This window comes from Apodemus sylvaticus, chromosome 1 (genome assembly GCF_947179515.1).
Source record: "Apodemus sylvaticus chromosome 1, mApoSyl1.1, whole genome shotgun sequence".
In the NCBI taxonomy this organism is placed as follows: Eukaryota; Metazoa; Chordata; class Mammalia; order Rodentia; family Muridae; genus Apodemus; species Apodemus sylvaticus.
This window is the reverse complement of record NC_067472.1, coordinates 57,383,642-57,400,969: the sequence shown is the minus strand read 5'-3', so window position 1 is coordinate 57,400,969 and position 17,328 is coordinate 57,383,642. Positions and strand designations below refer to the sequence as shown.

General features: G+C 50.6%; 1 protein-coding gene and 1 pseudogene across 1 annotated transcript; both read left to right on the top strand.

The window, feature by feature from the left end:
• Nucleotides 1–1,465: 1,465 nt before the first annotated feature.
• Nucleotides 1,466–7,377, top strand: Ap5b1 (adaptor related protein complex 5 subunit beta 1). Its single transcript, XM_052192491.1, has 3 exons — nt 1,466–1,840; nt 2,206–2,373; nt 2,471–7,377. Exons 2-3 carry the CDS (start codon nt 2,224–2,226, stop codon nt 4,928–4,930), a joined length of 2,610 nt encoding a protein of 869 aa, XP_052048451.1. The 5' UTR covers nt 1,466–1,840; nt 2,206–2,223; the 3' UTR covers nt 4,931–7,377.
• Nucleotides 7,378–12,725: 5,348 nt separating this feature from the next.
• On the top strand, nt 12,726–13,192 carry LOC127678468 (60S ribosomal protein L23a-like; annotated as a pseudogene).
• The last annotated feature ends 4,136 nt before the right edge of the window (nt 13,193–17,328 follow it).

Here is a 17,328-nt window from a genome sequence, read left to right as displayed (position 1 = left end):
GGCAGCGGGGCTTTGTGCAAATGACTCTGCCTTCTCTGGGCTCCTGAAAGCCCATGTGAGACAGGTACCCACCCTCAGTACCCAGGGTTGGCCAGGAGCCCGGGAGAGTTCAGAAAGATACATCCATCACCGTTCTGGAAAACCACACATGCCACCTCAAAGAATCAAAGCCCAGGGAGGGTGGAGGCTGGCAGAGGCCACAGCATCACAGCCTTGGGACACAGCCAGAGTTGGACTCCCTGACCCCTGGAAGCCTCTCTCCTCAACTGTAACAGGATTTAATAATCCTTTCTGGCTCCCGGAGAGCTGGGAGACCAGACCTGCGGTTATCAGCACCCTCTGGGCCTCAGACAGGGCAACCAGACCGGCTCCTACTCCAACCTGCCTTCCCAGCCCAGGGCTGCTCTCACCCTGGCCTCTTTCATCTTAGGCCTAATTAGCCCGGCGCCCCACCCCAAAGCTTCTTGAACAGGAGTCATCACTCCCAATTTATAGATGGGGAAACTGAGGCACCTAGAGGGAAGTGGTTTAGAGCTGTCGCCTGTGAGTCAGCTGTGGAGCCAGAGCCTAGAGGAGCAGAGCCCAGGTCTTCTAGCTTGTCTTGCCCCTCCCCCTGCCTCTCCCCCCCCCAGCCTCCCCCCCCCCCCCACACCATCTCCACCCTCCCTCTTCTTCTGCCCCTGTTCTGGGGGCCCAGGCACTCTTCTTTTTAGGACTCTACCTCACCATCCTCATCTGCAGTCAGGTCATGATAGGGGGTAGGGAGGAACTTGGGCAACCAAAAGGGACAAAGACAAATAGCCAGAAGCTAGCACATGTGTTTCATCTTCAAAGTGGCTAGCAGGAGGCTTTATAGGAGGTTAGCATAAGATTTGGGCATCAGAAGTTCTGTGCCCCTGAAACTAGCGGGCCAGTGGGCACCCACAGCCTGGACCTCCTGAACCACAGGCCCAGACTCCGGTAGGCAGTGTGTACTTCTTGGCCTCGGGTCTCTGGCAGCCTGGCCGTTGTCTTCTCAAGCCTTGGTTTCTCAGTTCATATAGAATGTGTTACGAGCTGAGCGACCCCCCAGTCCTCGCCAACACACTAGAGTCAGGATCCCGTTGTTTTTCTGCTTCGCTGCGTCTTAAGGCCCTGCCCTGCTCCCTGTACTCTAGTCCGCCCGACCCCTGTTGGCAATCCGTGCGACTTCGGGCAAAGGTCAGCAGCTACCATCCGGCTGCGACCCTGGCGCCGGTTCCTCGCCTCCCAAGCTGAGCGAGGTGTTCCCCCCACCCCCACCCCCGACGCCGGGTCAGCGTTAAGGACGCCAAGCCAAGCCCTGCAGCGCCGGTTCGACCGGTCCGCAAGGACCCACGCCTTGCTCTTCCTGCTCTGCCCTGGGACTGCGCCTCGCGCGCCTCCCAGCGGCCACCCGAAGACCCGCACTCAAGCAGCTGGGCCGCAGCGCGCAGTCCCGGGGCCGGGGCGGGCGAACTAGGGGACGTGCTGGCTGTCTTCCCGATCTACCCAAGCCGCTGTTCTGCTCCAGGGCCTGGGAACGCGGTTCCATCCGGGAGCGGACCGGGAGCCCGGCCCATCAAACTCCGCCCCTGCCCGTGCCTGCGGCGGTTTCGGGGCAGGGGGCCTGCACGGCGAGACAGTTACTCAGACCTGGCGAAACCAGCGAGTCGGCACCTGCCGGCCTGGCGGGCGTGGCAGGCGGAGGCTCCGTTACGCCCCGCCCCTGGGCTCGCCCCATCCCGGCCGCCCACGCGCCGCGCGCCCCGCCCCGGCCCGCGCCGCCAGCCTGCCAGCCCGGAAGGAGCCGACCGAGCGCCCGCGGCAGCTGACTCAAGCGGTGAGAGAGGCCGACCCGTTACCACGGGCGCCAGGGGCCCGAGCGACGCTGTGGTTTCGATGCCCTTCGTAGGCGGGAGGCTTAATGAGCTCTCCGCACGCACCTCCCGGGCACTCCCGCCCCGATCGCTGCGGGTCCTATCCTGCAGGGGCCTGGGCTGTTGCTCGGGCATCATTTCCGAAGCCTCTGATTTCATCTTGGGACCTAGGCATTGGGGCGGGTGTGTGTGTCTCTGCTGGGGTCGGCAAGACGGCCCTAGGGTGACAGCAGCCACGCAGGGAAGGGGGAGGACATGGGCGCCCTCTAGCGACCGTGAAGGCCTGCGCGTCCTCGCCTCCGTGTCTGACGCTCCTTCCCCTTTGCAGAGAAGTGGATGACTGACCATGGGGCCCCTGAGTCGAGAGGCCTGGGCCCAGCGCCTGGGTGCTTTCCGAGCCAGCCCATCCGCCTTTCTGGCAGGTGCCGGAGGTGAGGATTTGGGTCGCGACCTGTTGAGTGACCTAAGGAGTGAAAAGCTGAGCGAGCAGACCAAGGTAGGTCCTGCCTGTGTGCTCTGCCGTGGTCCACATGGTTGCTTCATTCTACTGCACGGCCGAACGTAATGAGGTCCCCTTAAATCCCCCGTCTCAGGTTTCGTTGCTGACACTGAGCTTGGAGTACTCTGACAAACTTTGGCCTGATGCACCTGCCGCAGAGGCTGCTGCCACCTCCTTGTTGGACACGCTTGTCCTCCTGCCCTCCAGACCGTCAGCCCTCCGGAGGCTCCTGTTGTTGGCCGCCACCACAGCCCTGGTGTCAGGAAGTGCTCTTGGACCCACTTCGGGAGCTTCCTGCCGGCTCCTGCCCTTACTTCTTGGCTTAGCTTCAGGCCGAGACATGGGACGAAGCTTTGGCACCGCCTCAGAACAGCGCCATCTACAGGCCACCGCCTGTGAATGCCTTGGAGAACTTGAGCGCTGTAAGCCTGGGCTGCTGGCCGGCGTCCTGGGCATGCTGCGCAGCCTCCTGGGGCAAATGGGTCCCGTCCAGCCCGTCAGCCTGCTTCTGGCCCTTATTCTGCACAACGCCTTGGTGCTACAGTCCAGGTCTGGGGCTGGCCTGCATGGCCTGCTTGTGTCTGGTGACTTCTCCACTGGGAGCTGTCCCTGGGACTGGACACTGGCCGAAGAGTGGGATGGCCATCTTAGGCCCACAGCTGGGGAGGAGGAGCGTGGCATCCCAACTCTAGAGCCCAGCCCCGAGGACACCCGGGAGCTGAAGGCCGCCGTAGCCCAGCTCCTGGACACCTCCTATCTGCTCACTCCTGTGGCTCAGGCTCAACTTCTGTGGCTGCTGAGCTGGGCCCTCCGGGGTCTCCGGGGACAGCCACCAGTGCTTTTCAAGCCACAGCTAGTTCGGCTGCTGGGCACAGCGCAGCTGACACTGTTACACTCAGTTCTGTCTCTCAAGGCGGCCTTCGGCGAGGCCCTGTTCACTGCTCAGGATGAAGCCCTGCTGCTCCGTAGGCTCACCCTGGCAGCCCAGCACCCCGCCTTGCCCACGCCCACACACCTCTTTTACCTGCATTGCATCCTGAGCTTCCCTGAGAACTGCCCCCTGGGTCCAGAGGGGGAAGAGTCTGCCCCACTGCTGTTGGGACTCCAGCCATGCCGGGGCCTTATGCCCAGTCTCCTTCATGACCCAATGGTCCTCCTGGCCCGCCTGCATTTGCTGTGTCTACTTTGTGCTGATGATGAGGAAGAGGAGAGAGGCCAGCTTCAGGGCCCACAGTGGTTCCTGCAGGAGCTGCTGGCTGGGCTTCAACAAAGGGCAGCCCTGGATGGTGGCCCCCGAGCCTTGGCCGCTCTCTGTTTCCAGGCCTCGTACCTTGTTACCAGCTGCCTGACTAGACAACCCACGGTCCGGACATCTTTGATCCAGGGCCTGGCCCAATTGTACCGAGCTCGTCCTTCCCTGGCCCCCCATTTTGTGGACCTCTTAGATAAGGTTAGCCCTGAGCTGAGAGAGCCCCTCAGGGAGGAGCTGCTCCAAGAGGCGGTGGCCAGGCCAGGCAAGAACGAAGCACTTTGCTGGCACCTGCAGATGCTGGCAAAGGTGGCAGAGGGAGCTCAGAGTGCCACCCTCAGCTTTCTGCAGGCCGCCGCCTCACACTGCACCGACTGGGGCCTACAGCAGGCCCTGCTGCGGGTGTGCCGGGCTCTGCTGCGAACAGGTTGGGGACATGGCCTGGCGGGCTTGCTGCAGGAACTGGCCAGGCAGCTAGAGAATGCTGATGGACGGGACCATGCCCGACTGTACTATGTCCTCTTGTCCCACCTATCGAGTTCCAAGTTGGGGATGGCCCTGGGCCCCTCGCTGGCTGCACCCGCACTGGCCTCATCCCTCATGGCCGAGAACCAGGGCTTCGCGTCAGCACTGATGGTGCAGGAGACCTCAGCTCCAGTTCAGTTGAGTGTTGGACCTCGGAGGGCCAAAGGCCCACGCCCAGTGCTGCACCTGCAGGTGCGGGCCCTGGACGCTCCTGTCTACACGCTGGAGCTGCGCTTCCATGTGGAGGGACAGCTCTACGAGCCCCTGGAGGCCGTCCACATTCCCTGCTTGCATCCAGGACAACCTGCCCATTCTCTGGACCTGCCTTTGCAGCCCCGATGCCCAGCCCCCGCCTGCCTACACGTCCGTGTCCTTTACAGTACAACCACTGGCCTCACGTGCCATGCCCACCTGCCACCCTTGTCTGTGAACTTTGCTGACCTCTTCCTGCCTTTCCCCCAGCTCCCAAAGGGCTCTGAGTTGCAGTTCTTTGAGGAGCTCTGGAACTCCTGCCTGCCAAAGGGTGTCGAAAGTCGTGTGTGGTGTCCACTTGGGCCACAGGGCCTGGAGGCGTTGGTGTCCCAACACCTAGAGCCCTTTGTAGTGGTGGCTCAGCCCCCTACCACCTACCTCATAGCCGTCCGCCTGCCCCCCGACTCCATGCTGCTGTTGCGTCTGGAGAACGCTCAGGTGGACGGCGTGCCTGTAGCCCTAAGGACTGATGACTGGGCCGTGCTGCCCCTGGTAGGGGACTACCTCCGGGGGCTTGCAGCCCACTGAGTAATGCCAGGTGGGACTGCATGAGGCTGGTGCCTGCCAGAGGCGCATATGCTTGTAGCTCCTGCCCCATAAAATGCCATCCACAGACGACAACTCCTGGCTTGTTTTCTTTTGGACCCTTGTTAGGAGCCAACTTACTGGGATTGGGTCAGAAGCCCCCAGAAAGATCCAGAGTAATCCCAGCGCTGCAGACCTCCATAATTCATGCTCGGATGGTCTGAAAAATATGTTTCTCACAGGGTCTGACCTGACCCAAGATGACTGTGCAGCTTCTGCAGGCTGGAGCTTGAGGCCGGGCCTCCCAACTCTGCCCCAGCTGAGTCAGATCATAAGCTAGTAGTCTGGGTGGGGTGGCTAGAGCCTCTCCTTGGCTAGAGCTGATTGGACCTAACTTAACTGTACAGGGTGTGCCAGTGAGGCTCGGGTCTAAGGATGGAGGGAGGGCCTGCATGACCTGGTCAGAACCAACAGAACAGCCCCCAAACCTAGCTTTGGATGGCAGCCCGTGGGAAACCCAGGCCGGGCTTAAGAATCTTGTCAGGTAAGAACTTGTTCTCAGGCAGGTGGTGGTGGGATATGCCTTTACTCCCCCAACACCTGGAAAGCAGAGGCAGGTGGATTGATTGCTGAGTTCGAGGCCAGCCTGGTCTACAGAGTGAGTTCTAGGACAACCAGGGCTACACAGAGAAACACTGTCTCAAAAACAAAAACAAACAAAAGAAGAACTTAAGAACGTCTCAGGCCCCTTTCTCCAGATGTGCAAGGCACCTAGGATGCGGTACATCAAGGCACCAGGCTAGTATTTTACACACATGTCATCCTTGAAACATTCCTGCAGGTCTCCCCTCACAGCTGAGGAAGTCAGCCAGCAGAAGGAGTTACGTGTTTCCCTGAGGTCAGGCTGGGAGGGAGCAGGATTTTGTCATCCATGGCAGGCCACCATCGCCACACTCAGCAGGGCTCTGCAGTAGCCACAGCCCTAGCCTCACCCCTGAGAAGCCCCCAGCAGGACGTGCTGAAGCAGTTATGGTTAGCACTGAGTGAGAGGATAACCTTGGGCCTCAGTCATTCTGAGGATCTGGGGTGGAGGGGGCTCCTGCTCTTACAGGGTTTCTTACAAGTCAGTCTGGGAGAGGAAAGACTTAGGCCCAGTTTGCGGCAAAAGGCCAGGTCCTCATGCGAGCTGTAGCAGTAAGTTGTCACTGTTGAGTAATTTGACACTCTAGATATAGATGTTGGCATCTACAACAGGCCAAAGAAAAAAATTCCACTCAGGTCTAGCTAGTGAGCCAGTGAGTGGACTGGTACTGCTTCTGAGAGTCCGGTTACCCAAACCCGAGCACTCCAGGAAGCTGCTGGAACAGCTCCATTTGAGATTCCTCGACTGAAACTGACAGCTTCTATAACGTTTGTGCGGGATGGGCTTTGCCAGCCCTGTGACTTTCTGCGTTGCAGGATCCTCAAGTTTCCTGAGTCTCTTGAGCCTGGAGAGAGAGTTCAATGAGGAAGAAGCAGCTACAAAGCACTCACCTTGAAAGCCATTGCCAAATCAGGAAGGTGGCCATTCTAGAAACTTCTCCAGCTGGTCTGGGTAGAGACAGGATATAGGTCAGTTCCTTACACAATTCTTAGGGAAGCTAGAGAGGAGGTTCTGCAGAAGCCACCACTGGAGCCACTGTGTTGTGGGACAGCTCCCCTGCCTGCCACTCAGCTGCTCTTGGTGCTCTGACACGGCGGTGCTGCCCGTGTGTCCTCATCCCACAGAGCCAGAGACCACCGCTGCTGGAGAAGGCCTTGACACCTCCATGTCCAACTGCGAGAGCATCTGTCATCACCATCCAGGTCCGTCCCCGTGGTGGGGAGGGGATACCGAAAAGCAGTTCTCCTCACACAAACTCAAGAAGTGCATTAAGCCAGAGTCCAAGATGAAGATACTAGGCTCCAGAGGCTGCGGAGATGACTCAGTAAAGTACTCAAATGTGAAGAACTGAGATCCCCAGCACCCATGAAAAGCCAGGCGAGGCCTCCTCCTCTCAGCACAGGGCTGGGAGGCAAAGACAAACCAGTAAGAGGGTCGGTCTCCAGAGTTTGTTTTGGTTTGGTTTTGGTTTTCCAAAACATAGAGTTTCTCTGTGTAGCCCTGGCTGTTCTGGAGCTCACTTTGTAGACCAGGCTGGCCTCAAACTCAGAAATCCTCCTGCCTCTGTCTCCCAAGTGCTGGGATTAAAGGCATGCACCACCACTGCCCAGCTTAAAAATATTTTTTGTTTGGTTGGTTTGGTTATGGAGATAGGGTTTCTCTGTGTAGTTCTAGCTGTCCCAGAACTTACTCTGTAGCCCAGGCTAGCCTTGAACTCTGCCACTGCCACTGCTGCCCAGAAATGTCTCTTACATGTTAAACCCGTTTACCAAACCTGGAATAAATCACACTTCAACATGTCATATAATTCTTGTGTGTGTGCCTGTGTGTGTGCATGTGTGTTTGTGTGTCTGCACATGTGTCTGTGTGTGTGCATGTGTGTTTGTGTGTCTGCACATGTGCCTGTTGTGTGCATGGTTAGACTCTGTTTGTTCACTTATTGTGTGCATGGTGCTGGTCTTTATGAGACAAAGTCTGTCCTTGAATCCGTGATTTTCCGACCTCAGCCTCAAGTGCGGCGCTTACCAGCAGGCATTTGTGATGCACGGGGCTCAGATCTCCTGTCTTCAGCTTGTACTGCCTGCATTTTGCTACCACGGTCTAGCCTATCTCTTACTTTGGCAAATTTCACCAGGGACCTCTATGTCTGTGTTTATAGCAGATACTGTTCAGTGACTTGGTTTTTATAATCATGTCCTTATTTGGTTGGTGTGAGGTGATGCAGGCATAAGACAATGGATAGAGACGGGGTGCCCTTACTTCTAACTTCTGCAAGAGAATTGAGAGAATTGGTGTACTTTGTACCCTAAATGTTTTTGTTAAGCTCACAAGTAAACAAACTCATTAGACCAGGTACTTTATGAAACTGGAAGATTACAGATTGCCACTGTCTGTGTACTGGTGTCTTCCACCCCAATTCATATATTAAGATGTCTTTTTTTCCTGAAAACTCCTATTTTGAAGAATGAATATTTTTTTTAATTTTTATTTTTCTCTCATACAATTTATCCCAATCAAAGCTTTCTACCTCCACTTCCTCTGCCTCCCAGATCCACAGCCCCACTACCATCTCCCATCAAGAAAAGAGCAGGCCTCCCAAGGACATCAACCAAGCTCAGTAAGACAAGGCACAAACCTTCACACTAAGGCTGGGTGAGACAACCCAGTAGGAAGAAAGGTTTCCAAAAGCAGGCAAAGTAATCAGACACCCCACCCCCACTTCCACTGTCGGGAATCCCCCCAAAACACAGAGCCAACAACCAGAACATTTGCCTAGGACCTAATGCACAGCCAGGCAGGCTCTGTGATTGACCGCCTCACCTCTTCAGTCTTGGTGTAGTGGCTATTCCTGGTTGTCAACTTTACTATATCTGAATGACTACAGCCCAGAATTGGAGGCTCACCTGTGATCCTCATCTGGAGGCTGGGAGATACAAGTTTCTGACCTGGATCTTGGCATGGAGATCCTGAGGCATAGTGGCTATGAATCCCAGGAGACTAAGGCAAGGAGATCTCTGAGTTCAAGGTCATTTAGGATTAAAGGTGTGGTGGTAGACACCTTTAATCTAGGTCACATCTCTTCTGGAGACCTACACAAGGCCACTGGAAGAAGGAAGATTTGTTCTTCATCACCAGCTTGCATTTACTTGCCAGCACATCTGTTGGAATCTATTAGCCTGTGGGACTGAGCAACTGCTAGATCCTTGGACTTCCACTCACAGCTGACCATTGCTGGGGAGTTGAACTACAGACTCTAAGTCATCAACAAATTCCCTTACTCTACAGAGACTACCCATAAGTTCTGTGACTCTAGAGAGCCCTGACTAATACACTTAGTGAGCCCCCATGAGTTCTGCTTACTTGATTCTAGGGGTTGTGCTCTCCCAATGTCTTCGACGCTGCTGGCTCCCACAATTCTTCCTCTCACTCATCCTTGGGGTTCCCTGAGCTCTGAGGAGAGGAACCAGATGATGACCTCCAATCTGGGTCCTCTCTGCCTAATGTTTGGCTGTGGGTCTCTGCATCTGGAGGCAACCTCTCAGGTGGTGACTGGGCTAGCCCCTGGTCTGTAAGGATAGCAGGGCATCATTAGGAATCGTTCCATTGTTTGGTTCATCTTGTTTATTTTGTTTTTGTTTTTTGGCCTGTCCTATTTGGTTCTCCTCCAGTTTCCGGCCTTCCGGGCAAAGTCAGGCATGGGCTCCCTCTTGTGGTGTGGGCCTCAAATTAGACCAGTCATTAGCTGGCCTCTCCAGGAAGTTCTGTGCCACCATTGCCCTAGCACATTTCCAGGTAGAGTGGATTGATTGCAGGTCGAAGACTTAATGCTGGTATGGTGTCCCAGTCCCACTCCTGAAGCCCTGCCATGCTGAGCTTGAGTCTGGGTGACTTCACTCTGGATGAAGTGAAGTCCATTTGTCCGGTGTGTGGTGTTTTCAAGACAAGGTTTCTCTGTGTAGCCCTGGCTGTTCTAGAACTCACTCTGTAGATCAGGCTGGCCCTTGACTCACTGAGTTCTGCCTGCCTCTGCCTCCTGAATGCTGGGATTAAAGACATTGCCCAGTTGCCTGCACATTTCATCTCTATCTATCTATCTATCTATCTATTACTTGCTGATGTGATATTCCATTGTGTAAATGCACCACATTTTTTTTATCTAGATGAATGAATTTTAATATAGCAAATTATACTGAAGAATCGTGAGACAATATTTACAGCCTCCATATATTTCTTAAATACTTAATAATCTAATTTAATCTACAGTTAATTAAAAAAACTTTAGCCAGACCTAGTGGCATATGACTTTAATCTCAGCACTTGGGAGATCTCTGAGATTCCAGCATGCAGATCACTGAGTTCAAGACTAGCCTGGTTGTCCAGGATGGCCAGGACTACACAGAGAAACCTTGTCTCATAAAACAAACTAAAAGAACCTAGTACACAATTTGGTTTTTGAACTTTTTTTTGTTATCTTCACGGAAAATTATTGTGTCAACCACCAGTCTGGTCTCAAACTCAGAGATCCATCTGCCTCTGCCTTTCAAGTGCTGGGATTAAAGATGTCTGCTACTATGACCCAGCTGACAGAAAGTTTTCTTAATGGGCAAAACAAATCTGAAATGTTACATAGTTATAGAGGAGCTACTTCTACTATATATCTCTATCTATCTATCTATCTATCTATATGTATATATACATACATAATACACACAAACACACACACACATATCCACATTTAAGGCAATGTTCTGCTCTTCATTTAGTTCTCGCAAAACAGGGCAAAGTAATTAAAGTTTCACCACTTTCGGGGCTAGAGAGATGGCTCAGCAGTTAAGAGCATGGCTGCCCTTCCAGAAGACCTGGGTTTGACTCTGAGCATCCACATAGTGACCCACAACCATCTGTAACTCTAGTTTCAGGGCATATGACACCCTCTTCTGACCTCCATCTGTGCTAGACACACATGTACTAGATACACATGCATACGGGCAAAACACTCATGCATGTTAAATAAATATAAATAAATAAATAAATAAATAAATAAATAAATAAATAAATAATTATAGATATGCATGTGAAAACATTTCTCCACTCTGTGCCCCACATTAAGGGAGAAATTTGACTTTTTACTATAACATAATATGAAAGTGAAACATCTCTATACATTTATGCTTCTTGAGAAGTACAATGGTAAATTACTAATAAATTATTGTCCTAACAATAGTCACATTCCTGTGGGCATAGGAGTGGCCTGTTCTGGTTCTTTGGTTCTTTATGGCACCAGGACAGGAGATGGTCACAGAAGGACTGCACTGTGGCATCCTCTTCTTGTGGAGGGAAGCAGAACCCGCAGAGTTCTGTGAGTCAAAAGCCAGCCTGCTCTACCCAGTGAGTTTGAGGCCAGTCAGGACTATTTAATGAGACACTGTTTCAAAAACAAATAAACAAGGAAGATTAATATGGTTGTATTAATATGGTTGTATTAAAGAACGATTCACAGGATAAATGTTGTAGCATTGGCTCTCAACATGTGGGTCACGACCCCTGGGGATGTCACACATCAGATATTTACAGCATAATTCATAAGAGCAGCAGAATTCTAGTTTTGAAGTAGTAACAAAATAATTTTATGTTTTAGGGTCATCACAACATGAGCTGTAATAAAGGATCACAAAGGAAGATTGGGAACCACATTGCTACTAGATAATTCCAAAAATGCAGAAAATATGACAAAGCCCTGCACAGTTCATGGTTCAAAACCAAAACTACTCTCAGACTATGACAGGAACGTTTTCAGGTCCTCATTTTGATAAAGAATTGGTTCCATGGGGCTACAGAGGTGTCTCAATAGTCAGGAAGAGCTATGGCTGCCGTTCCCTAGGACCTGGGTTCAGTTCTCAGCACACAAGGGTAGCTCCGGCTCTAAACCTGGAAGAGAAGTCAGTGCTCTTAACCATCTGGGTAGCCATCTCGCCAAGGGTGTTGTTGGTGTTTGCTTTTGTTGTTTTGTTTTATTTTGATGTTTTGGTGTTTTGTGTTTTGAGACAGGGTTTTTCTGTGTTACCCTGACTTGTTCTGTAGACCAGATGACTGGCCTCAAATTTGGAGATCTGTCTGTCTCTGCCTCTTGAGTGTTGGGATTAAAGTGCCCAGTTAAACTTATTTTTATATCAACAAACTAATTCTAAAGTTTATACAATATAGCAAATAGTACAGCCAGACTCCTGGACTGGTGAAATGGCTCTGGGGAAAGGAGTGCTTGCAGCTAAGCCTGGTGACCTGAGTTCAATTCTTAGAACCCACAAGGTGGGAGGAGAGACCCAACTCCTGAAGGATGTCCTCAGACATCCATAGTCCCCTAGTTACTCGCTTCCCCTTGTGTCTGCCATGGGGGTTCCAGAGAGGGCTAGGCAGGGGATGCTCACCGTAAGGGGTCACACCTTCCTACCCTGGGCCATCTGTCTGTCTACCTCACTTCCTCCAGACCATCAAGTCCACTGCTGCTACTCAGACTCCAGCCTCTTAGGCCTTTGAGCTGGGACTCACTGCGGCCAGCTCTCCAGGAAACTGCAGGCTGTCAGCACCAGAACGGTGCTGCGGAAGGAGATGCCCAGCTTTATGGAATGACCGAGACCTCGGCTTCCTCAGTGGGCCGGTAGCCAGTTCTGGGTAATCTAGATTGCCTCATCAGGTCAATCCTGGGTCTATGAGAGAGAATGCCTATTTCTCCCTCTTTCTCTCTGTTTTAATATTTTGTTTTTAATTATGTATACATGTGTGCATGTGTGGGTATGTGGTTTGTGTGTTTGTGTGGTGTGTGGTGTGGTCACATGTGCATGCAGATGCCTGAAAATGTCAGATGTGTTGGATTCCTTGGAGCTGGAGGAACAGGCAGTGTGAGCTGCCTTACATAGGTTCTAGGAACTGAACTCACATCCTCTGAAAAGACAGTGCATTCTCTTAGCTGCTGGACTCAACTCTAAGAGTTCCTGTCTCAAAAACCAGATGTGTGGTTTCCATAGGAACGCCCCCCCCCCCCCGCGCCCGTGTTGAAATCTGGATCACCTTCATTCACACACCCACACAAAATCTAGCATAACCCTCTGATTAAAACAAACGGGGGGTGGGGGTGGGGGTAGTGGACACCCTTTTCACCAAGATGGCATCGAAAGCGAGAAAGGCACCTCCTGCCCCGCTCCCCCCGCCCCCCAAAGCGGAAGCCAAAGCGAAGGCCTTGAAAGCTGAGAAGGCAGTGCTGAAAGGGTCCACAGCCAAGGAAAGAAGATCCGACCAGCACCCACCTTCCGGGGCCCAAGACCGTGCGGCTCCGGAGGCAGCCAAAATATCCTCTAAAGAGTGCGCCCAGAAGAAACAAGCTTGACCACTGTGCCATCATAAACCCCACCGAGTCAGCCATGAAGACAGAGGGCAACAACACACTGTGTTCATTGTGGATGTCAAGGCCAACAAGCAGCAGATCAAACAGGCTGTGAAGAGACTATGACACTGAGGTGGCCAAAGTCAACACCCTGATAAGGCCAGGCGGAGAGAAGCGGGTGTATGCTCACTTGGCTCCTGATTAGGATGCTCTAGAGGTTGCCGACAAGACTGGGATCATCTAAACTGAGCCCAGATGGCGAATTCTAAATAGACACTTTTTTCCTCCATAAAAAAATAAAAAGCACAAACAAGGAAAAAAAAAACAACAAAACAAAAACCCTAACTCAATAGCATAGCTTTTTGCGCGGGTTAAGTAGCACCGCTTTAAGAAGACATATTTCAACGGCTTCAGGATATGGAGCTTGCAGAAGAAAGTTCCAGAAAATAGAAAATGTTTTTTATAATACAAGTAAAATGCTTGAGATTTTTCTGGAAGTGCTAGTTAGGATGGTTAGAAAAGAAATTTCAGGATATAACGAAAGGCGAAATTATCGTTTAAGAGTAAAAAGACTAATTCTGGGAAATCCAAGAACACAAAATGAAAGTCATCCAAAGCAACAAAAGAATTTGGCAGGTATCCAGGGAGAATTAATGTATCAACAACCAACAGCATTACTCTAGAGAAGGATCTGAACATTTTGTCTGGCAGGGCCGGTCAGTCTAGCCTACTGCCTGCCTCTGCAAGAGCAGTTTTACCAGCACCCAGCTGGCCTCGATCACTCATTTGTGTGGCTGGGTTTTTCTTTGTTTGTTTGTTTTTGTTTTCATACAGGGTTTCCTCCTGTGTAGCCCTGGATGTACTTGCACCTTTTAAAGAACATATATATTTTATTTTAATTTTATGTTCGTTGGTGTCTTGCCTGCATGTATGTCTGTGTGAGGGTGTCAGAAGGCCTGGAACTGGCGCTTCAGACAGGCGGGCACTGTCATGTGGGTGCTGGGACTTGAACTCTGGTCCTCTAGAAGAGCACCCAGTTAGTTCTCTTAACCACTGAGGCATCTCTCCAGCCACCCAGTCTTCAACTCTTGGTTCTCTGCCTCTACCTCCCTTAGTGCTTGTATTACAGGCCTACACTACCACATCTTGCCTGTTTTACTTTTTTTTTTTTTTTTTTTTTTTTTTTTGGTTTTTCGAGACAGGGTTCCTCTGTATAGCCCTGGCTGTCCTGGAACTCACTCTGTAGACCAGGCTGGCCTCGAACTCAGAAATCCGCCTGCCTCGGCCTCCCGCCTGTTTTACTTTTGACCAAAAAACTAAAACAAGACTTCCTATAAATTAACCAGCTGCTGTCCACCAACTTCTTTAGTCGCCAACCTAAGTGCATCACCGCTGCACTATGGCGTAACCCTAGTAGGAGTGCGTCGGAAAGGGTTTTTGAAGGGCTGGAGAGAGGGCTTAGTTGTTAAGAGCACTTGCTGTTCTTGCAGAGGACCTAAGTCCAGTCCGCAGCACCCTGATGGGCAGCTAGCCCTAGCCACTGTAACCCCAGCTCTAAGCAACCCTGTGTCTTTTTTGGTCTCTTAAGAGCACCCACATATACATAAAAAAATAAATCTTAAAAGGGCTCATGGTGTTTGTATTTGTTTAGTGATTTAGGGGAAGATTTAAGGAAGAAAACATGCTTTTCTCTGAGTTGGGATGCCTTAAGAAGCTGAGGATTTCTATGATAGAATACCTTTACTTTTTTTTTAAAAGGAACTCTTGAAGTTTGAACAAGTGATGTTTATAAGACTTTTGAATCTTTCTTTTAAAATATATTTATTTATTTTATGTATATGAGTATACTGTATATGTCTTCAGACACCCCAGAAGAGGGCATCAGATTTCATTACAGATGGTTGTGAGCCACCATGTGGTTGCTGGGATTTGAACTCAGAACCTTCGGAAGAGCAGTTCAGTGTTCTTAACCTCTGAGCCATCTCACCAGCCCCCCCCCCCCTTTTTTTTTTCAGGTAGGGTCTCACCATAGAGCTCTGGCTGTCCAGGAACTCATTAGGTAGATTAGGCTGGCCTTGAACTCCCAGAGCTCTGCCCGCCTCTGCCTCTCAATTGTTGGGACTAAAGGCATGTGCCCCTATGCCTGGCTATTTTAGTTTTCTTATGTATAAATGTTGATTGCATGTAAGTGCACTGCAATCTGGTGTCTGAGGAGGCCAGAAGAGGAATAGATGGTTTTGAGCCACCATGTGGGGGCTGGCATCAAACTCGGGCCTCTGAGCCTTCTCACTAGGCCCTATGGTAGAATGTCTCAACAAATCCTAACTGGGAAGGGGACCAGATGGAGGTGGATGCTTTAGTTAGCAGAGAGGCATCACCCCGGTCACTAGAAAGAGAAGCCTGCATGCGTTTGTAATTTGGACAATGCTCATACTTCAGCCAGTTCAAGTGTGGCTGTGGAGTGGTTCCATTTGTGTGATGTCCTTTCAAAACCAGAAAGTTTCACCAAATATCTCCAATGGTGATATTTGGTGAACTTATAACTGAATAGTGGTGCTGTTAGAGAGAACTTACAAATGTAATAAAGCAATTACTTCATTTTTATTTTACTTCTTACTATTTGAAAGACAAGAGCCAAGAAAATGAAAATTACTAGAAACAGTAAATATCACTCTTCAGGTATCTGGGTAAGCAATTAAAATTTAAACTGAATGGTTTATAGAATATTTGGCTGTGTAGCTATGCTTTTCTCTTTTTAGGTCTATACTGCATTGGACTGACATTTCTAGCTTTCTATTTGTTTGGCCAATGTGGAGATCTGCGCCAGTGAACAGTATAGAAGAGATGACAAACAATTGGCATATTAAAAAGCAGCATACATGAGAAACTGTGGAGAATCTGACTACAGGGGGCTGGCAAGATGGCTCGCCAGGTGCCAGTCTTGATGGTCTGAGTTTGAGATCCTGGAACCCATATGGTGGAAGGGAAAAAAATTCCCACAGGTAGCACTCTGACCTCCATAGCGCTCCACGATACACACTGCCCCAAAGAAAGCAAGCCAGTCATGGTGGTGTGCACCACTACGCCCAGCACTTGGGAGGCAGAGGGAGGCGGATCTCATGAGTTTGAGAACCAGCCTGGTTTACATAGTGAATTCCAGGATAGCCAGGGCTACACAGAGAAACCTAATTTCTAAAAACAAAACAAAATCAAAAGAAAATGTGACTGTAAAAAGTTTTCTTTACAGCAAGAATCAAATAAAAACACGTTTAAACGTGTTTTCCCAGCACAAAGGTATCTTGGCAATCAGGAGCTAGAAAATAGTACAAATCACACCACACAACAAACTTCACAAAAGAGGAAACTAGAATAGCAGCTGCCTCTGAACAGGAAGAGACAGCAGAGTGCGGGGGAATGGGAAGGTTGTTATAGGGTTTTCAAGCATGTACAGTGAGCCGGTGGAGCATGTGCAGTGAACTGGTGGGAAAATACAGCACAGCTGGAAGTATTATTTGGAGACCAATTTTGAAACATTTTCTGTCAGGGGGGCTAGAATCGCCAAGTCCTAAGGCATGGAGACGGGCCAGGGGCAGGATGTTTCCCTTGAGGTTGGAGCAGGTAGGCTCTGCCCTCAAGACTTCTCTAATCATTATGTCCAGCCCCACTGGAAATTACCCAGACCCTGCCTTACAGAAAACAAAAACAAAAACAAAAAAAAAACAAAACCCACCTAAGATCAAGCCACAAATTGTATCAATCCCTGAGATGCCCCAACATCAGGTTGCAAAATCCTTCCATTCTTAGACCACTCTGGATAGTTCTGACCCACCTCTAAAAGCCCTACATAAAGCCTGCCTCCTGCTCAGTTCTTTGCTGCTTCTCTTCTGAGCAGTGACAGCCATCCTCCCTCCAGTGTCTTTTCCAGTAACTCTTTTGTGAGGTTTGTTGTAGGATGTGATTTTTTGGTATTTTTGGCTCCCAACTGCCAGGATACCTTTTTCCTAAGAGCTGTAACATTTACAGCGGTCTTAGAGTCCAACCAGGGCCCGCATGTTCTTTCTTCGGTCCTTTTTCCTGCAGGATGGTAGTTCTAGAACACGTGCTTAATAAGCCAAGGCCCTGAGTCCAATCCTCATCACCATCAAAAATAGTTTATCAGATGATCTATATAAATTCGACTCTTCTAGGAGTCTGTTTTTTTTTGTTTGCTTTCAAACAAGAACCATAAAAATATTAGGGCTGGGTGGGCATGGTAGCGCAGCGCAAGAATGAGATCACACAGAAAGACTTGACCACAGAAAGGCTTGACCTTACAGAGAGCAGCCAGAGAAAAGACTACGATTCCCATAAAGCTCTGCATCTAGTGAGCTCGGTCTCCCG